General features: G+C 41.3%; 1 protein-coding gene across 3 annotated transcripts in view; it reads right to left on the minus strand.

The window, feature by feature from the left end:
• FRAS1 (Fraser extracellular matrix complex subunit 1) overlaps nt 1-22,625 on the minus strand; it is a 437,262-nt gene that overhangs the window by 11,703 nt on the left and 402,934 nt on the right. For all 3 annotated transcript variants that reach the window (XM_055313090.1, XM_055313089.1, XM_055313088.1), the window contains exons 66-70: nt 22,350-22,564; nt 19,119-19,269; nt 17,614-17,721; nt 16,234-16,393; nt 12,138-12,254 (exon numbers count right to left, since the gene is read on the minus strand). In XM_055313090.1, coding sequence (XP_055169065.1) covers nt 12,138-12,254; nt 16,234-16,393; nt 17,614-17,721; nt 19,119-19,269; nt 22,350-22,564 — 751 coding nt within the window. The remainder of the gene's footprint in view (nt 1-12,137; nt 12,255-16,233; nt 16,394-17,613; nt 17,722-19,118; nt 19,270-22,349; nt 22,565-22,625) is intronic.

The following is a 22,625-nucleotide window of genomic DNA, read 5'->3' on the forward strand; positions in this document are numbered from 1 at the left end:
AGTGTGGAGGGGAAAGTGGAGTAAAGAAAGGTTATTTTTTTTAAGAGGGAAGAAGTTACATGTTTTTTATGTGGATGGGGGTGATTCACAGAGAGAGAGAGGAGAATGGCTTATAAATTGCTCCATATAAAGTGGATGAAAGGATTTGGGTTCAAGGGCACAAGTCGAGTGGCTGGCTTGGAATAGGAGCTAGGACTATCTATTCCTTCATACTGACAGCTATGGTCATGCAGGTGCAGAGAGTGGATAGATATGGTGGTAGGAACCTGGGTGAGTTCTCTTCTGATCTATTCCGTTTCCTCAGCGAAATAGGACACAAGATAATCAGCTGAGGGTGAGGACAGGGGAGATACAGCAATTTGAATGGGAAGGAATAAAATAGTTGAGAAGTGCAAGAGAGTGAAGCCATTGGTTAGGGAACTGTTTTGTTTACTGCTGGGGAGCCATGAGGGTCAATTTGAAGTTAGTAATCACGAATTTAAAGTTTCCTGACCTTGACTTTGCTGGACATTCTGCAGGAACATTCCTCCTCTGTCTCCCTTTCTTTGCCTTAACTCTTATTTATCCTCCAGATCTCCACTTAAACACCACAGTGTCAAAAAAACAAAACAAACAAACAAAAACACCACAGTGTCTAGGATGTTTACCCTCTTTCTCTGCCCTTCCAGGTTTGGTCAGATCCCTTATCATTTGTTCTCCTCTTTTAAAATAATTTAATTAACTAACTAATTAATTAATTAAAGGAGAGGGGCCAAGGGGGAGAGAGAGTCTTAAGCAGGCTGCACTCTGAGCATGGAATCTAATGTGGGGCTTGATGTCACAGTCCTGAGATCATGACCTAAGCTGAAATAAACAGTGGGATGCTTAACCCACTGAGCCACCCAGGTGCCCCTTATCATTTGTTCTTATCACACTGTGCACTTTTCTTTCAAAGTACTTATCATGATTTGCTATTTTATTTTCATTTTTTTAAAAGATTTTATTTATTTATTCATGAGAGAGAAAGAGGAGCAGAGACATAGGCAGAGGGAGAAGCAGGCTCCCTGCAAGAAGCCCGATATGGAACTTGATCCCGGCCAAAGGCATACGCTCAACTGCTGTGCCACCTAGGTGTCCTTGCTATTTTATTTAAATAAAGTGACATTAAATGTAAATTGGGGCGAAGTCTGCTTCACCCATTATGGGGTCCACAGAGTCACAGCCCATATGTATTTGCTCGCTGCTGTATCTTCATTGCTAGACAAGCTTCTGATACATACATTTGTTAAAGAATAATGGGAATGTGTGAGTGACAATTTCAATGCTTTACCCAAGAGAGTCCATCTGACCGTTCCTTGCTTTTAATTGAAAGTACTCCATGGGGTAGATTTCAGAGGGCTGGGGTATTGGAAGAACGTGGCACGTAGGCACAAGCTAGGGCTGACCCTGCTTCAGCGACTTCAATGTCCCCATCAGTTGCTTTGCCAGCTCATTTAGTTGACTTGGGGAAACAGGTTTTTCTTGTTGATAACTGGTATTACCAGATTCCACAAAGTGTCTAACACTAAGATACTCAATAAATATTTACTGATTAAATAGAATAATGGACCAGAGATGATGATGATGATGATGATTTATAAGGTTAGAAGGTCTGATAGACCTGACAAAAACAATTCTTTTATATTAAGTCTGAATTCCCTGTGTCTTATTTTTTTGTGTTGCAGTTCTATTGCATCCGTATGAGGCCATACAGATCATCAAAAGCAAGATTAGGCCCCACAGAAGGTCACCCTGGGAATCACAGAGATTCCACAAGTAACAATCTCCCTGATGTACGGCAAAGATTTCCAACACGGAAGCCTCGGTATGCTGACTCTACAACACTCTTCCCTCTGCGGCCTCCCCCACACACAGCACCAGGGGTGGATATGGGTTGGTGTCTTCTTTGCTCTTTTTGGCCGTTTTCAAACCTGTCTCCTCTTAAAAAAAAGGTATGGCACTGACCCCAGAGAAACTCTTCTTACAGGTGTATGCTCAGAGACACATACAGTATTCTTCATAATAGAATGTGGAATTATATGCCAAGCAGAATGGTCAAATAAATTGTGGAATGTTCCCACTGTGAATACCTTAAGGCAGTGAAGCACAAACCATGGCTACATGAATCAACACAAATGTTGATATACTTATGAATCAGGAAGTGATTCAGTGAGCAAAAGAGAAAAGTTGCAGAGAGAATTGGTGCAGGATGACATTTTTATGTTGCTCAAAAACATTTTATATTGCTCAAAAACATGCAAAACCATGCAGAAGTAAATATGAGGTAAACCATAAACCAAAACAAGGGATGATAAGTACAAATATCAGTTACCCTGGGGGAGAGGTGGGAGACAGTGACTGGAGGGGCACGGAGGGTATGAAAAAGGTACTGGTGATGTTCTAGTTCATTTTTTTCCTTTGACTCCAACTTTCACTGGTTTTAAAATGTAAATAATAGTGCCAATTTTGTGGGGGACCACTGCAGTGAGAAGTAAATGTGGGTTTTTTTTTTAAAGATTTTATTTATTTATTTGAGAGACAGAGAGAGAGAGCAAGTGCGAGAGAGAACATGGTGGAGGGAAGGGCAGAGGGAGAAGCAGTCTCCCCGCTGAGCAGGGAGCCAGATGCAGGACTCTGATGAAGGACTCGATCCTGGGACTCCAGGATTATGATCTGAGCTGAAGGCAGATGCTTAATTGATTGAGCCACCCAGCTGCCCCTGGAGAAGTGAATGTGAAGAGCTTAGTACAGAGTCTACCACATCTGTACTCCATACATGATCATTAATATCACCGGTAGTTAGTATCACTCATTTTATCATCAGTAGCCCAGCCTAAGAGATACTCACTCATGCAGTTGCAATTCCTAATAGATAATGTTCCATTACTTGAGGTTTTACATATGCATTATATATGGTCTTCTATCTAAAATAATATTCAAAAAATTGAATATGTGAATACAAATCCCCCAGCATATTTCCCCTGATAATTTGCCCTCTGTTCCTCCTTATGGCAGCCAACTACCATTTTTCTGGTCACTTTCCCTCCCTCACTTAGCTGACTACCATGGTACCATCAATCTTGGTGATTTCAACATCTGCATGGATGAATCATCCAATACCCTTCAGCTCTCAATTCCTTGATATCTTCACCTCCAAGGACTCCCCGACTGTGGCCACCCACACTTTATACAGTCCTACTACGCACCACTTCCTAAAATCTCATTTCCCAGCACCTCACTCTCTCCACCCCCTAACCTCCCAGCTCACCCCTTCTGTTATTTCCACTCATTAATTCCCTAATCCCACAGGACCTCCCCAGCCTTTTACCAGCAACTGGAACACTGAGGAACTCATGGTGGGACTGTACACACATTGTTACATATTACAAACACTTTGGAAAACAGTTTGGCAGTTTCTTAAAAAGTTAAGCATATATCTACCATATGAGCCAGACACTCTATTCCTAAGTATTTACACAAGAAAACAGAAAGCATATGTCCATATAAAGGCTTGTGTGTGTGTGCATAAATAGCAGCTTTATTTATCACAGCCATACACTGGAAACAACCCAAATGTCTATCAACTGATGAGCTGATAAAGAAACTGTAGTGTATCTGTACCATGGGCTACAATTCATCAATAACAAGGACAAACTACTGATATGCACAATAGGAGTGAATGAAAATAATCTTGCTGAGTGAAAGGAGTTACAGAAGAAGAACGCATACTGTATGATGCCATTTATTTTATTTTTATTTATTTTTAATAAATTTATTTTTTATTGGTGTTCAATTTACCAACATACAGAATAACACCCAGTGCTCATCCCGTCAAGTGCCCCCCTCAGTGCCCGTCACCCATTCACCCCCACCCCCCCACCCTCCTCCCCTTCCACCACCCCTAGTTCGTTTCCCAGAGTTAGGAGTCTTCCATGTCCTGTCTCCCTTTCTGATATTTCCCACTCATTTTTCTCCTTTCCCCTTTATTCCCTTTCAGTATTTTTATATTCCCCAAATGAATGAGAACATACACTGTTTGTCCTTCTCCGACTGACTTACTTCACTCAGCATAATACCCTCCAGTTCCATCCACGTTGAAGCAAATGGTGGGTATTTGTCGTTTCTAATGGCTGAGGAATATTCCATTGTATACATAAACCACATCTTCTTTATCCATTCATCGTTTGATGGGCACCGAGGCTCCTTCCACAGTTTGGCTATTGTGGACATTGCTGCCAGAAACATCGGGGTGCAGATGTCCCGGCGTTTCCCTGCATCTGTATCTTTGGGGTAAATCCCCGACAGTGCAATTGCTGGGTCGTAGGGCAGATCTATTTTTAACTCTTTGAGGAACCTCCACACAGTATTCCAGAGTGGCTGCACCAGTTCACATTCCCACCAACAGCACAAGAGTTTCCCCTTTCTCCACACCCTCTCCGATATTTGTTGTTTCCTGTCTTGTTAATTTTCCCCATTCTCACTGGTGTGAGGTGGTATCTCATTGTGGTTTTGATTTGTATTTCCCTGATGGCAAGTGATGCAGAGCACTTTCTCATGTGCATGTTGGCCATGTCTATGTCTTCCTCCGTGAGATTTCTGTTCATGTCTTTTGCCCATTTCATGATTGGATTGTTTGTTTCTTTGGTGTTGAGTTTAATAAGTTCTTTATAGATCTTGGAAACTAGCCCTTTATCTGATAGGTCATTTGCAAATATCTTCTCCCATTCTGTAGGTTGTCTTTGAGTTTTGTTGACTGTATCCTTTGCTGTGCAAAAGCTTCTTATCTTGATGAAGTCCCAATAGTTCATTTTTGCTTTTGTTTTTTTTTTGCCTTCGTGGATGTATCTTGCAAGAAGTTCCTGTGGCCAAGTTCAAAAAGGGTGTTGCCTGTGTTCTCCTCTAGGATTTTGATGGAATCTTGTCTCACATTTAGATCTTTCATCCATTTTGAGTTTATCTTTGTGTATGGTGCAAGAGAGTGGTCTGGTTTCATTCTTCTGCTTGTGGATGTCCAATTTTCCCAGCACCATTTATTGAAGAGACTGTCCTTCTTCCAGTGGAGAGTCTTTCCTCCTTTATCAAATATTAGTTGACCATAAAAAGTTCAGGGTCCACTTCTGGGTTCTCTATTCTGTTCCATTGATCTATGTGTCTGTTATTGTGCCAGTACCACACGGTCTCGATAACCACAGCTTTGTAGTCCAACCTGAAATCTGGCATTGTGATGCCCCCAGATATGGTTTTCTTTTTTAAAATTCCCCTGGCTATTCGGGGTCTTTTCTGATTCCACACAAATCTTAAAATAATTTGTTCTAACTCTCTGAAGAAAGTCCATGGTATTTTGATAGGGATTACATTAAATGTATAGATTGCCCTGGGTAACATTGACATTTTCACAATATTAATTCTGCCAATCCATGAGCATGGAATATTTCTCCATCTCTTTGTGTCTTCCTCAATTTCTTTCAGAAGTGTTCTATAGTTTTTAGGGTATAGATCCTTTACCTCTTTGGTTAGGTTTATTCCTAGGTATCTTATGCTTTTGGGTGCAATTGTAAATGGGATTGACTCCTTAATTTCTCTTTCTTCAGTCTCATTGTTAGTGTATGGAAATGCCACTGATTTCTGGGCATTGATTTTGTATCCTGCCACGCTGCCAAATTGCTGTATGAGCTCTAGCAATCTTGGGGTGGAGGCTTTTGGGTTTTCTATGTAGAGTATCATGTCATCGGCGAAGAGGGAGAGTTTGACTTCTTCTTTGCCAATTTGAATGCCTTTAATGTCTTTTTGTTGTCTGATTGCTGAGGCTAGGACTTCCAGTGCTATGTTGACTAGCAGTGGTGAGAGTGGACATCCCTGTCTTGTTCCTGATCTTAGGGGAAAGGCTCTCAGTGCTTCCCCATTGAGAATGATATTTGCTGTGGGCTTTTCGTAGATGGCTTTTAAGATGTTGAGGAATGTTCCCTCCATCCCTACACTCTGGAGAGTTTTGATCAGGAATGGATGCTGTATTTTGTCAAATGCTTTCTCTGCATCTAATGAGAGGATCATATGGTTCTTGGTTTTTCTCTTGCTGATATGATGAATCACATTGATTGTTTTACGAGTGTTGAACCAGCCTTGTGTCCCGGGGATAAATCCTACTTGGTCATGGTGAATAATTTTCTTAATGTACTGTTGGATCCTATTGGCTAGTGTCTTGTTGAGAATTTTTGCATACATGTTCATCAGGGATATTGGTCTGTAATTCTCCTTTTTGGTGGGGTCTTTGTCTGGTTTTGGAATTAAGGTGATGCTGGCCTCATAGAACGAATTTGGAAGTACTCCATTTCTTTCTATCTTTCCAAACAGCTTTAGTAGAATAGGTATGGTTTCTTCTTTAAGCATTTGATAGAATTCCCCAGGGAAGCCATCTGGCCCTGGACATTTGTGTCTTGTGAGGTTTTTGATGACTGCTTCAATTTCCTCCCTGGTTATTGGCCTGTTCAGGTTTTCTATTTCTTCCTGTTCCAGTTTTGGTAGTTTGTGGCTTTCCAGGAATGCGTCCATTTCTTCTAGATTGCCTAATTTATTGGCATAGAGCTGTTCATAATATGTTTTTTAAATCGTTTGTATTTCCTTGGTGTTGGTAGTGACCTCTCCTTTCTCATTCATGATTTTATTAATTTGAGTCTTCTCTCTCTTCTTTTTAATAAGGCTGGCTAATGGTTTATCTGTCTTATTAATTCTTTCAAAGAACCAACTCCTGGTTTTGTTGATCTGTTCCACAGTTCTTCTGGTCTCGATTTCGTTGAGTTCTGCTCAAATCTTAATTAACTCTCTTCTTCTGCTGGGCGTCAGGTCCATTTCCTGTTTTTTCTCTAGCTCCTTTAGGTGTAAGGTTAGCTTTTGTATTTGAGTTCTTTCCAGTTTTTGAATGGATGCTTGTATTGTGATGTATTTCCCCCTCAGGACTGCTTTTGCTGCATCCCAAAGATTTTGAATGGTTGTATCTTCATTCTCATTAGTTTCTATGAATCTTTTTAATTCTTCCTTAATTTCCTGATTGACCCTTTCATCTTTTAGCAGGATGGTCCTTAACCTCCACGTGTTTGAGGTCCTTCCAAACTTCTTGTTGTGATTTAGTTCTAATTTCAAGGCATTATGGTCTGAGAATATGCAGGGGACGATCCCAATCTTTTGCTATCAGTTCAGACCCGATTTGTGACCCAGTATGTGGTCTATTCTGGAGAAAGTTCCATGTGCACTTGAGTAGAATGTGTATTCAGCTGAGTTTGGATGTAAAGTTCTGTAGATATCTGTGATATCCATCTGGTCCAGTGTATCATTTAAAGCTCTCATTTCTTTGGAGATGTTGTGCTTAGAAGACCTATCGAGGGTAGAAAGAGCTAGATTGAAGTCACCAAGTATAAGTGTATTATTATCTAAGTATTTCTTCACTTTGGTTATTAATTGATTGATATATTTGGCAGCTCCCACATTCCGGGCATATATATTGAGGATCGTTAAGTCCTCTTGTTGGGTAGATCCTTTAAGTATGATATATTGTCCCTCTTCATCTCTCAGTACAGTCTTTGGGGTAAATTTTAGTTTATCTGATATAAGGATGGCTACCCCTGCTTTCTTTTGAGGACCATTTGAATGGTAAATGGTTCTCCAACCTTTTATTTTCAGGTTGTAGGTGTCCTTCTGTCTAAAATGAGTCTCTTGTAGACAGCAAATAGATGGGTCCAGCTTTTTTATCCAGTCTGAAACCCTGCGCCTTTTGATGGGGTCATTAAGCCCGTTCACGTTCAGAGTTACTATTGAAAGGTATGAGTTTAGTGTCATCATGATATCTATTCAGTCCTTGTTTTTGTGGATTGTTCCACTGGACTTCTTCTTAAAGGGGAATTTTCAGAGTCCCCCTTAAAGTTTCTTGCAGAGCTGGTTTGGAGGTCACATATTCTTTCAGTTCCTGCCTGTCTTGGAAGCTCTTTATCTCTCCTTCCATTTTGAATGAGAGCCTTGCTGGATAAGGTATTCTTGGCTGCATGTTCTTCTCATGTAGGACCCTGAATATATCCTGCCAGGTCTCTGTGGAGAGGTCTGCTGTTACCCTAATACTCCTCCCCATAAAGGTCAGGGATTTCTTGTCTCTTGCTGCTTTAAGGATCTTCTCCTTATCTTTGGAATTTGCAAGCTTAAGTATTAAATGTCCAGGTGTTGAACGGTTTTTATTGATTTTAGGGGGGGATCTCTCTATTTCCTGGATCTGAATGCCTGTTTCCCTTCCCAGATTAGGAAAGTTTTCAGCTAGGATTTGTTCAAATACATATTCTGGCCCTCTGTCCCTTTTGGCACCCTCAGGAACCCCAATTAAACGTAGGTTTTTCTTCCTCAGGTTGTCGTTTATTTCCCTTAATCTATCCTCATGGTCTTTTAATTGTTTGTCTCTTTTTTCCTCAGTTTCCCTCTTTGCCATCAACTTGTCTTGTATGTCACTCACCTCGTTCTTCCACCTCGTTAACCCTCGTCGTTAGGACTTCTAGTTTGGATTGCATCTCATTCAATTGATTTTTAATTTCTGCCTGATTGGATCTAAATTCTGCAGTCATGAAGTCTCTTGAGTCCTTTATGCTTTTTTTCTAGAGCCACCGCTTCTGAATTGGCTTTCTGACATTGAATTGTAATCCAGATTTTGTAACTCTGTGGGAGGGAGGACTGTTTCTGATTCTTCCTTTTGAGGTGAGGTTTTCCTTCTAGTCATTTTGCTCAGTGCAGAGTGGCCAAAAACAAGTTATATTGGGAAAAGGAGAAAAAGAGAGGAGAGAAAGAAGGAAAGGAAAGAGAAAAAGAAAAAAGAAAAAAAGAAGAAAAAGAGAAAGAAAAAGAAAGAAAGGAAAAAAAAAGGGTGGGGGAAGCAAATAAATCAAAAAGAAAAAGAAAAGAAAAAAGAAAAAACCACGGGTATCTTCTGATTCTGTATACTTTAAGTCCCTTGACTTCCCCTGGAACTAGTCAGTCCAGCTGGTCTTCTGGGGGATGGGCCTGCTGTGCTGATTTTCAGGTGTTAGCACTTGGGGGAGCTGCTCTGCCCCTGCCTGGTGCAGGGCTCAGTGGGGGTTGTTTACCCCGTGAGGCCCCAGGAGGAACAACCGCAGTGGCGGGGCCAGCTCTGCAGCCCTGGAGTCAGCTCCCGCAGTAGCTCCGGAGCTCTCCGTCTGCAGGGCCTGGAGGCTCCGGGGCGGGGCCGCTGATCTGCTCAGCTCCGGGCAGGAGCGTCCTTGCTGTCCTGGGCCCTCCCGGCCTCTGCCTGTCCCGGGGGGAGGCCGGATCCTGGGCTGTGTCCCGGCGCCCTGTGCTCCGGGGCCTGCGCTGGTGGATTCGCGCTCCCGCCCCTCCGCCGAGCTGCCGCCCGAGCCCCTCCGAGCCCCTCCGGCCCCGCCGTGCGCGCTGCAGCCCTTAGGGAGCTCGGCGCATTCTCCCAGGGCGCAGGTGTCTGTTAGTGTCCCCGGGAGTCCGAGGGCATCCCCGCCCTCCTGGGTCCTGCTCCAACTCCCTGGGAGCCCCTTTCCGCCCGGGAAGGTTGGTGCAGCTCCTGCTCCTCCGGGACCGGGCTCTCCTGTCCTGGGGACACTCGCCCCGGCCTCAGCCCGGCTCCTCGCGGGGCCCCTCCCCCTCGGAGGCCTTTTGTTCCTTTATTTCTTTTTCCCCGTCTTCCTACCTTGATAGAAGCGCGAACTCTTCTCACTGTAGCATTCCAGCTGGTCTCTCTTTACATCTCAGGCCGAATTCGTAAATTTTCAGGATGGTTTGAAGGTTATCTAGGTAATTTGGTGGGGACAGGTGATTTGGGGACCCTGCTCTTCCGCCATCTCGCCCCTCCTTGAGGATTGTATGATGCCATTTATATAAATTTCTAGAAACTGCAAACTATAGTGACAGAAGGTATATTTGGTGGATCCTTGGAGAAAGGAGTTGGTTAGGGTGGGATAGGAGGAAGGGATTACCAAGGGGCAGAGGAAACTTTTGGAGGAAATGGATATAGTCACTATGTTAGTTGTGACAGTTTCATGGGTGTATACGCACATCAAAATTTATCAGATTGTACATACCTTAAATACGTACAGTTTATCTTATTGTCAATAATATGGCAATTTAAAAACAACTCGACAGGCTCTCAGCACAGCCTGATCTGCTATCTGCAACCATCTGGTACACCCCCTTTCCTCCTCTCTGAGATGACTCCCTCACTTCCTCCTCTCTTCTTAAACCTCAGTGTTCTTTACTTCCCATTAGTGCTTAGCTTCTCATTTTATGGAGAAAATAGATTTAATCAGGTTCTACTTTGTCATCCCTGTCCTCTCAATCTCCCAATTCTCCCCTCGCCTATATCCATACACCTCTGCATGCCTTCTTCTTTTGCTGGATGAATGCTCTAAGCTTCTAGTGAAGGCTGACCCTTCCCCTCCTGTCTTGGATCTATCCCCACTGTACCCAATGGCTCAGCTCTGCAGACTTCCCCTGGTTCTGCTGCAATGTTAAATTTCACCTAATAGACCAAGAGGGTTACTCCCACCAGCACACACATATCCTGAAATATTTTCCAGTCTAAAATCCAAACAAATAAGACTTCCTTTAACTTTGTATCCTTTCTAGCTACTGTCCCTTTCCTCTGACATCCTTTATAATAAAACACCTTAGGCATAGTTTATCCCTGTTGTCTCTACTTTATATCCTCTGTGTCTCATGGTCTGATCAGATTTTAACCCCTCAGTCCCCGAGCCTGCTCTTTGTCAAGATCATCAATTGTTAAATCCTATGGCCCATTCTCAGTTTCTTAATTTGAACAAGAAATTCCAAATTCTCTTCCCTTTATGATAATGTTAGATTCTGTCCTCAGCATCCTCTCTTAAAAATGCTTTCTCTTCACTTTGCCCAGTTCCTAGATAGATGGTGCTACACTGTACACTGTCTGAGAGCAGAGGTTACTTTTAATCCTCTGCTATAATCTCCATGCTAGACCAGAGCCAAGCACATGATAAGAGGTGAATTAATACTGCTTCAATAAGTGAACATATGGCACAACACAGACAATCTCAGGTCTGAGGTGGGTACAGGATGATATACAGTTGACTCTTGTTATTCTGGGTAAGTATGCTCTATAAAGTCACAGTGAACACCAAGTTAGTGAATACTGAATCACTGCTCCTAGGGGAAATACAGGATAAAGTTCCCACAGCCTCTAGTCATAACATTTTCATTGACTGACTAATACCTAGCCCTGTTTTATGCATGTTTCTGTTTAAAACATCTTATTTAGGGGAACCTGAGTGGCCCAGTCGGTTAGGCATCTGCTTTTGGTTCAGGTCATGATCTTGGGGTCCTGGATCAAGCCCCAGGTCAGGCTCCTTACTGTGCAGGGAGTCTGCCTATCCCTCCCCTCTCTATCTGCTTCTTCCCCAGCTTATGCTCTCTCTCTGTCTCTCAACTAAATAAACAAAATCTTTAAAAAAAACAAAACAAACAAACAAACAAAACCATCTTACTTAGAAGGCATGTGGTGTAATGAGCACTGGGTCTGATATAAGTCTGAGGAATCACTGCCCTCTACCTCTGAAACCAATAATACATTATGTTAATTAATTGGATTTAAATAAAATATAAAAAATAAAAAAATAAAATGATAAAATACCTTATTTAATATATTGTTAATTCATAGAACTCATGGCAACAGCACCTAAAACCTATGCCCAAGAAAGTCTATCTGACCTAAGGTACCCACCTCATGGGCTTCCTGTTCTTAGGAGCATTAGGCAGCCCCTTCGCGCTATGCTTGGGAGCCATTATAAACTGCAAAATCACCAATGAAAAAGACATAAAAATAAAAAAACCATGGCACTACCCAGGCCATGAAAAGGATACTTGTTTATAGTATGAAAGCTGGAATAAGAAGGCAGAGTGTTGCCTTGCTCGGCCTGAGCCAGGAATGCGTGTGTCAGATGACTCAACACTTGGCCACTCTGCCTGTTTGCAAATGACCACGAAGGCATCAAGAGAACTGATTTTGCAGCTACAAATAAATTACAGCGAGTAGGCGAATTTAGAAATAATGAGGATCTACCGTCTTTCCCTACCTTTCTGGGGCATGTGCAGTGCAGGCCAGAGGCTTCTCTCCGGGGTCAGCCCATGGCTGCGTGGGCTGCACGGTGCATGGGATCAGGTAGATGGTGTACTCCCCCGAGTAGTCCTTCCTGGGAACATGCAGAGCAGACTGCGGTTACACGGGGCACTTGACAGATTATTTACTGACCCAGAAACATATTGACTTCATTAAACAGTTTTTAGATGGTATTTATGCTCAGCATCTATGAACTTTACGAGTCTGCAAAAACACAATTTTCAGGAATTCACCACTGACTACTTCAACTGTCAGGGTATTATCCAGAGGTGTTAAATAGAGCTACTTGCCTCTCTCCCATTCCAGTCCTTTTCATGAGAAAAGCTGAGAAAGGCATATGATTTATAAAGACCTCAAAGGCTCTATGAAGATAAAACAAACCTGGCCCCTTGATGAAACTTGTTTGACGATTTCTGTTTAGTGTTTCTTGCTGATAGATACCCTGTTTAACACATTCTCAACTGCAAAATATTTTATTAAGATATGGACATGTCAGCGGCTACTCTGATAGAAGTGGTGGCAAATGCCTCAGGGTTAAAGGACACCCAATTCCAGAGAGTGCCTGCACCCCATTTCCTTAGCATTCAGTTTCTGGGATCCTCTTCCAAACTCTACAGGCTCAGCCCTTCACAGAGTTAAAGAACAATCTCTCTTCTCATAGGAGACTAAGCACTGTAGATTCTCTATTTGTGGTAGATCACAGAATTCTGTAGGTTATGACACCAAGAGCAGGGAGCCTTTGTACTCTCACCTACATCATTTCCCACACTTTTCATGGAATAGCAGCCCCAGCCCTGGCAGGCTGCCTGGAAGATAGCCAGACAGCCAGAGACTTCGGAAGATTCTTCAAGAGTCTTGGGAGGCTGCCATCCACTCAATGAAGAGTGCATGGTTATGAATCTTAATTATAACTGTTGTGGGCAATCTATGACAGTTCTCACATTTGCTGTGTTTGTTTTTTGACCATTTCTTTTGTATTTATCTATGTATTCATAAAGTGATAGCAAGGATTTGGTTAAACAAATAAACAAATAAGAATTTTATGACACATCCTGGGGTCATTTTAGTGGAATGGCACAAGTTAGAAACTGTGAGACAGTCTAAATCTGGCTTTGCTCCATTGCTGCCACAAGTGTATGATTTTTGACAAACCATGCAAACTTTCATGGCTTAGTTTCTAAGCCCCTTCCTGTGTGAGTCGCTATGCCTGCAGTTTTCCTACATGATCCCTATCTTCCTCCAAACCTTGGACCAGCAGGAAATGAGACCGTATACCTCATATTTGAATTACACTAAAATTGATGTGTAATGTGAATAGTAACCCGTAATTAATAGAAATACTTAGGCAGAATTGTCCATGCCTAACCCTTGCTTTCAAACAGGCCAGATCATGTCACTCCTCTGCTCAAACCCCACTGTGGCTCTAGGGTAATGCACCAGGGTAGATGTCAAAGTCCAAGCACAACAAGGCCCACATGGTGGCCCTATCCCGTCCCCTTACTTCTTTGACCTCACTGTCTATCATCCTCTTCCTTGCTCACTTCACCTCGGTCACACCAGCCTCCTGTCTATTCCTCAAGATGAGAGAAATGCTGCCAACTCAGAAATTCGGCCAGGAATGTCTTCCTCTGATCATCTGCATAGCAAACTCCCTCACCTTCTTCAAGTATTTGCTGAAATGTGCATTCTTGATGAGGCCTACTTTGAACATCCTAATTAAAATCACAACGTCCTTCTACTCCTGATTCCCCTTACAGTCTGCTCTAAATCCTTTGTTTTTCCATAGCACTCCCCACCTTCTAAAACGTTCTGCTAGACTTGTTTATTATGGCCACTGTTTTGTGTCTTCTTACTTTGCTATAGATGCTGTGTGGATCTTTATTTTATTCACTGATGTAGCTAAGTACCAGAACCTTTCCTAATACCAGTAAGTGCTCAATAAATATTTGTTGAACAAATGAATGCAGGGCAAAGTACATGGCCTTTCAAGCTGACAGTCCTACTTTTCTCATCCCTAAATATGATTGAGGTCCATTTCCTCACTATCCCTGAAATATGTCAAATAAAACCTTACATGCAGGTTTTTAATTATATAGGTCTTCTCTCTGAAAAGAAGATATTTCTCATGTTGCAATAGGGAGCATGAGCTGCCCCACCTCCTCCAGGAAGCCTTCCTTGTACAGTTCCCCAGCTCTCCGCGAACAGCTATGGTCTCAGTGTTCTGTACTTCTTACAGTGCACAGAACACAACATGTTGGATGTTGTTCTACACTTTGCCGTTTGTCTATATATTTTTATCTTCTTACCTGAAATGTAAGCTCCTAAAGGATGTTTATTCAACACCTACCATGTGCTAAAACTTGCAGCTTTGAGAATTCAAGATCAATCAGGCATGCCTTTACCCTTGGGGAGGTCACAAGCTAGTAGAAAATGGGACTCTACTTAGAGCATTTAATATAACAAGCTGTGTTACAGTGGAAGCTGGAACAAAGTGGAAAAAGGAAGAGCTTCTAGCACCATTGCATGGGGGAGTCAGGGAAGGTATCACAGAGGGGTCAGTATCTGAGTATTTGAGCTGTGGCTCAGAGGCGTTCCAGGTCTTCAAGAGGGAAAGAGCAGGAAGGGCAGAGGAAACTGCAAGGGCATGGAAGTACAGATGGTCTGGTACGTTCATGGGCTGGTAAGATACTTAATGTAGTTCAGAAGGTTGGGTTTGAGATCAGGCTAGAGGGGAGGGTATGGGCTTTGAATAAAGAATTTTGACTTCATACAGGAGGCAGTGGGGAGTTAGCAGAGGATTTAAAGAGGACAGTTTCTGTGTCCATATATTAGGACAAAGTACATGTATAATCTCATGAGCTTCTAGGAAGCACAGCCTTTGACGATTATTACATATTGATTTCAAAGGAATCATTATTAAGAAAAATACCTGATATAAAACCAAAATCCACAATTAAAGAAATATTTTTGAAAATAATTCTTAAGATAATCTGCTACTTCTTAACTATAAAGCTGGAACAAGAAACTCATGCTAAATATCAATTTTAATCTCATGATCTATAAAATGAGAATAATATTATTTATGACAGGAACACCTGTTCCTGTCAGGCGTTCTCAGGGTGGCTCAGCAGTTGAGCATCTATCTTTGGCTCAGGGTGTGATCCTGGGGTCCAGGGATCAAGACTCACATTGGGCTTCCTGCAGGGAGTCTGCCTGTGTCTCTGCCTCTCTATCTCTCATGAGTAAATAAGTAAAATCTTTAAAAAAAAAAACAAAAAGTATTTATGACAGACTCTTGGTTGCCTTATGGTGATAGTTTTAATTTTGTTTCTCCTATTCTTCCCTGTTACAAATGAGATATTTTACCATATTTAACCAATTCCTATTTTACCTCTATTTTGGGTGTGGGAAGGAAATAAATCTTATTTATTTTGCAGAAGATTGGACCATAAGGAGTGATATCTGGACCTAATAACCAGAGATCGTGGATTTTGAACTGGTTGTAGTGATTGGATTGAAATGTTTTTATTATACTAAGGGTCTTTTTTTTTTTTAATGATTGATTGGTTGATTGATTTATGAGAGAGCATAAGGGAGTGGGGGCAGTGAGAGAAAGAGAATCTCAAGCAGACTCCCTGCTGAGCGTGGAGCCTGACGTAGGGCTCAATCTCACCACCCTGAGATCATGACCTGAGCCAAAACCAAGGTGCTGAGCCACCCAAATGCCTCACTAAGGTTTTAATTAGACATATTTCCCAGCTTCCCTTGCAGGTAGATGCATCATACGACTAAATTCTAGCCAATAGGATGTGAGTATTGGGATATGCAGCCTTCTTGGTCTTATCCTTGTGATAAGGATAGCTACTTCCTGGTTTACACAGCACAAGCTGATCTGACTTCCTTTCTTTCTCTATTTGTCAGAGGGTTATTTCTATTTCCCCCACCCTTAAAATAGAAATACGACCTTTGAGAAAAAAGCCATATTTCCCAAGCTCTTGAAAGAGACTGAGACCATTTCAGATCCCCCCCGAACACCCCTATCCTGTATTCACCTGTTATAAGAGCTCGTGGCTCTCCAGAGTTGATATGGAGAATCAAAAGTCTGAGCACTCCATAGTAGCTGCAGGTCAAATTCAATTCCTCCTAAGTGATCAGGAGTCAGTATGAATGATTTCACATCAGGGAGGGTGTGGTGCTCCATCACAAACTGTCCTATTTCAAGGGGAAATACACACACTTATTTGTGAGTTTTATCGTACTTGAGATGAATCCCCTACTAAAGCCTTAGCACCGAATTAATATTCTTCTACCAAACAACTAAGGTTATATCTATTCTCTCAGCCCTTAGAATATATTCCACCCTGGCTGACAGCATGGCATCTCACCTTAGTCTATCAGCCTACTCAGGATGGTCATTATGGTCATGTATATTTATAAACAACATGAATGTTCATTGTGAAAATGGTATGAGCATATTCATAATAATAGGGATCCTTATGTGACAATGAATGTCAAATGCACTTAGCTTTGAATTCAAAAAACATGTTTCTTAGAAGCAGAAAGGTCTTGGTGTTTTATAGACAGGAATATCAGTTTCAGATTTAAAAAAATTACATTTGAAGCCACTTAAGTCCTCGGAGGAAGGAGACAATTGTAAACATCACTGAAAAGGTAAAGGTTACTCAGCAAGACATTTCTACTCTTTAAAACTGCAAAGTGTTGTAAATAAATAAAAGTAGAGAGAGTTTTAGATTGAGAGACTAAGACAATGTAACAGCCAGAATGTAATATGTGAATATTGATTGGACACACTTTCCTTTTATATAAACAGATATTAAATAAATGTAAAACAATATAAAAACAATTGGAAAAGACATTTGTAGGGACAATAGAGGGACTATGAATAGTGACTAGATCTTATTGGATCAATCTTAAATATCTTGGATGTAGTGATACTATTGTGATGTGTAAGAGAATGTTTGTTCTCAGGAGATGCCTACTGAAGTATTTAGGGTAACTTGACATGAAGTCTGCAACTTGTTTTCTTTTTGTTAAGATTTTTATTTGAGAGAGAGAGAGAGAGAGAGAGAGAGAGAGAGCGTGAGCATGAGTGGGGTGGGGGGAACAGCAGAGGGAGAGGGAGAAGCAGGCCCCCTGCTGGGCAGGGAGCCTGCTGTAGGGCTCGATCCCAGGCCCCTGGGATCATGACCTGAGCTGAAGGCAGATGCTCAACTGACTGAGACACCCAGGCGCCCTTGCAACTTGTTTTCAATGTGTTACAAAAAAATGGGTATGCAAGTGTATATAGATACAAACATATAGAGCAAAATGTTAACAAATGTCGACTTTTTCATTGTTCTATTCTTTTGCCTTTTGTCTATGTTTGTGATTTTTTAAACAAAACATTAGGGAAAAAACTGCGTTGATATTACCTCTGAATTTGGCATGGGTCTTGAATTCAATGACGAGACGGCCGTCCTCTCTAATGTAGATTCTTATTATCTGAAGCCTTGCAGAAAGCACACTGTCTGTCTGGATTCCTGGGCAGGCAATCATACACAAACATCCAAGTCAGAGCAAGGAGAAGGTCTTCCACATAGTAACCTACATATGATGCCCCAGTGATACCTCGAAGTAGAGCCACAGAGTAATTTGAATACAAGACAAATGTATATATTCATATGAACACAGAATCTATTTAGACCCATTTGCCAATTAAATCTATACAACAGTTCAGTCTACTTGTTTTTGTTGTTATAGTTCCATTCTCATTGACATAGTTTCTTCATACCTGAAAATGCCACTTAGCCCAGAGTCAGGGCCCTAACCTGCAGCCAAAAAAAAAAAAAAAAAAAAAAGTCCTTAAACTTCTTACTATCAACCTTATAGCAGGATGTGATTATAGTGCATCTGCTTCAGACTCTATTTGCTTTTCCTCATGAGGACACCTTTCATGACAACTCAACAGAACCATAAGCAACATCCTAGTGGTTACATTTAATATTCAAACCAACGGAGGATTCAAGATTCAGCTTGTAGAGAGCCAGCCATATATGGCAGGACATAAGTAAACCACAGCTTTAATGAGGTGGTTACAATCATGATGCCCAATGAGTTCAGCATGACCCCGAAGTAAAGGGTAACTTAAGGAGGGGTGCAAATAATATTTAACAAGAACTCCAAAGCTCAAGAAATTATCCAATCCAGAGTATGAAAACTTCCTGAAATTGTTTTCCTATGAGTAATACAAAACACATGATTTGAGCTTAAAGCGCTCAACAGAAGGACTGTACTTTCTATTACTAGAGTTGAGGTCCTATCTAAAAAAAACTTTTGTAGCTATTTAGTATCTCTGCCTCAGATCAAAATAAATCACCTCCAGGGAGGCAAGGAGGGAGAATGGGAGCAAAACAAGTAAGGGAAGATGAGTCTGGGGCATCACATGGTAGCAGTGGGAAAGGGTGGTTTACAGGAGACATGGGGAAGGTGTGAGCTCCTAGCTAGGAGGCTGTCACCAATACATAGATCTGTGGCTCCTGAAAAGAACCACATTCATATATGCTGATTCAACTAGAAGGCCTCCAGGGATGAAAAACTCACTCCAGATAGCTAGAGACCCAGAGTAGAGGACAGAGAGTGACAGATGGGTTCCTATTAGGGGTTCAAAGATAGCCTTTCAGAGTATCACCATGCTCATTTGCTCCTATTTTAAAATGGTATGATTTGTGGTATTTAAGGAGCAAAAGAGTCTTCAAATCAGGTGTATGGAAATGGAAAATATATCAAGAGCAAACTGGTTCACTTTATTCATTTGGCCTAGAGTGTATAGAGAACAATGACATGAAGAAGGAGCTCCTGCTAAAAGTCACCACTTATTACTTTGTTTTAATCTTGCTTGGACATAAGGCAGGAATAGTGAAGATGCCAGTGGGTATACCTGTTCTCCAGAGAACAGTATCATAGAAGAAGGAAAATTCCATTTCGGTGTGGTGCTCCAAAGAGGCCCAGCCCCTGGGGGCTGTCACGTAGATGTAGGACACATAGAGAGGCACATGTATGGTCAGGAATGACTGAGCAGAATCTCTCACCTGCCAAGCAAATGGTGTGCACACAGAGAGTTATTTCTTCCCTGGGATGAGAAGGTATATGGTTATGACATCTCGTTCAACTTTTACTCTCTCATTTGGTCACTTATTCATTCAATAATTATTAACCAAGTGCCCACGACTGTGCTAAGTGCCTAGGCATCAGACAGAGCTTCCTCCTCAGCAGTGGGAAGAACTAAAATCGTTGCCTTTATGGAACCTCCAATCTAGGAAGGAGATGCATCCATTTAAAAAATAAAAGGAGGGGAAGTGTCCAGGATTTTTCTTTATATAGGGTAATGTGGGAAGGCTTCTCTGAGGAGGTGACTTCTGAAGACTGAGAAGGAGCTTTGCCTCCACTATTCAATTGCTGAAGACTTGGCTAAGATTGTAAAGTAACACAGTTATTCCCAAAGGGTCAGTCAATAGTCCCTCACTGAGCATATTTTACAGTGACCTGTAGGAGAGTCCGAATCAACCCTTATTGGGAAGATGCCCAACTGGGATGTTTTAATGAGGAGTCATATTTCCTGCAACAGGAACTGAGGTCATGGGATTTGGATATCATATCTAGGAAACTTATCAGCACACAGTTTAGAGCTGCATATGCTTGGATAATTTCCCATCCATAATGCCTCACTAAAATAATTTTGAAAAGGCAGTACATCCTACTTCCAAGAGACTATTTCTTCTAAGGGGATTCCTGTTACTGCTATTAACTTGGCTCAAAAATTTTTATTTTACTATGCAATGAACAAAAACTGGATAGAAAGATAAAATATAAGTAGAAGTTTTCATGGGGAAGCTAATTGTGTGTATGAATGGGGGATTTGGGTTATTCATTTTATTTTTTCCTCTGTAAACATATTATTTCTTTTATAACAAAGAAGCTTAGTTTGAGAATATTTTATTTTTGTCATTGGTAAAATACTATAATAGTACTATGGAACTTCTTTTCTTTTTCTTTTTTTTAAAACACAATGTAAAGTGTTTCCATGGGTAATTTAGGAAAAGAGCCAACTGTTTAATCAATAGTTGGGACATCAAATTTTATTTTTCTAAAATATTTTTTTCATATTCAATGTTATCAGGGATTCAAAATTGGATTCCAAGCTTTTCGAAAGACTGCTAATTCCATATTCATCAAACAAAAAAATCTTTTGAAATGCCTTATTCTGATTTCTTTAGAAAATTTTATCTGGACCTCACACCACATTCTGCCATTTTAATATATAGGTTTTGTTAAAAACACATGGCTCAATCTCAAAATTGTTGCTATTAGAACCTCAATAATTCTTTAGTTGATTGGAGAAATTAATTTTCCCTCCTGTTTTTGTTTTATAACCTTTATCCCTCATGATACTACTTACTAATCCTTAAAAACAAAAGCTTCACAAATATCTATCACATACCTATACTGCACTAAGTAGCTTCCCATGTTAAGATGATTGGTTATGATTTCAGAAGACATTCAGAGCAGTTATGATAGGGAAAGATAAGAACTAGGGCTTGGCTGTAAGTTCTATATTCTTTCTACCATATGCCAGCTGTTTCAACTATTTTTTTTTAATTTACTTATGATAGTCACAGAGAGAGAGAGAGAGAGAGAGGCAGAGACACAGGCAGAGGGAGAAGCAGGCTCCATGCACCGGGAGCCCGATGTGGGACTCGATCCCGGGTCTCCAGGATCGCGCCCAGGGCCAAAGACAGGCGCCAAACTGCTGCGCCACCCAGGGATCCCTGTTTCAACTATTTTAAAGAAACAGACTGTATTGAAGTACTTCTGTGTATATATTCTGTGTTGGTTTAAGAAGTGGAGCATATATAGTGAAAAATCTTAGTCTTTGAGACTTTTAGGCATATTCTGAACAAAAATATCCAAAAATGTAATTAGAGTAAAAAAGCATGGAGAACACAGAATACTAATTTTTGAGAGGCCAGCGGAGGAACCAATCACTTCGTTTTGCATTTTCCAGAGTAAATGTAGGTCATGCAACTGCAGAAACACAGAAAACAAACCTAAGAATGCCTTAATTTTCCATTCAGTAGAGGGCAGCAGTGCATATGAAATGAGAGCTAATCAAAATGAGAGCATTACAAAGAACACTAATTTTAATCAGACTCGTTCCCAAAATGATTACTGTAAGTGCCTCCAGAAGTCCCTCTTTCAGTGTGGTTAAACCTGATTTGAGATGAAGAAGGAACGTAATTTTTAGTTTGTTGAGGTAACTGCATATAATTGGGTAGAATCTGCTTTACATTTAATTTTCCCATGAGGACACATTAGCTTAGTCCCTTTGATCTAACTGCCCTCCTAGGACCATGGCTTCTTACTAAAATTTTACTTTATCACTAATGTTTAATAACTATTAAGAAAGTGTTGGGGCACTTAGGTGGCTCAGTCGATAAGCATCTGCCGTGGGCTCAGGTCATGATCTCAGGATCCTAGGATGAAGGTCAGCATCAGGCTCCCTGCTCAGTGGGAAGTCTGCTTCTTCCTTTCCCTCTGCCCCTTCCCCTCACTTCTATTCTTGCTCTCAAATTAATAAATAAATAGTGTCTATTTTTTTTGCAAGGGTTTTAGTTTGGTACAGGTTTGGACTAGGTATGAAATCAAGTTGTTTTAAACAATTCTCTCTTCAAAATGCTTAAAAATAAAGTGCTGTACTTGTCTTCAGAAAGGGTGCACCTTATTTTGACTTATTTCCCCAAACACAGAAGAGAATACGTCTACTTTCTAATAACCTTACCATCAAATGTAAATCCTTTTGGCTTTCCAAAATATACCTACAGAGAAAAGACATGTAACTAGAGAAGTAAATATTAGATTCTTTATATAAATGGCAGTGCCCAACAGTAAATTTTTTTCCACATTAATTTTCACATTTTCCACATTAAATTTTCCAATTCACTGATTTAGAGAACTTTGGGGGGCTCTTTCTCTAGCCACCATGCTGCTAAGGGACTTGGCTATCCTAGTTCTTGGGAGCCACTGGATGCAACAGAAGTGTTTCAGGAACAAACAAGGTTTTATACAGCACTCAGGTGCTCGAAGGCTTCAGATAAACCCCTGGCGCACACACCTGGAAGTCGGCAGTCACAGAACCCCCACAGACATCAATCAGCTCAGTCATGTCGTAGTAGGCATCAAAGGTCCAGACGCAGCTCTTCAGGTTCAGGTGTTTGTAGAGCTGGATGGTCTTGGGCTCCCGGACGCTAGGGTCAAATTGGAAGGGGCGGTCGTAGCCAGGCCCCAGGGCTGTGCTATCGTACACTTTGTTGTTCAGGAACCCTGCCTCTGTGCGGGAGGGAAGAACAAGGAATAGGGACTTACTTCACTCAGCAACATTATATGGTTT

The sequence above is a fragment of the Nyctereutes procyonoides genome, unplaced genomic scaffold (genome assembly GCF_905146905.1).
Source record: "Nyctereutes procyonoides isolate TBG_1078 unplaced genomic scaffold, NYPRO_anot_genome, whole genome shotgun sequence".
In the NCBI taxonomy this organism is placed as follows: Eukaryota; Metazoa; Chordata; class Mammalia; order Carnivora; family Canidae; genus Nyctereutes; species Nyctereutes procyonoides.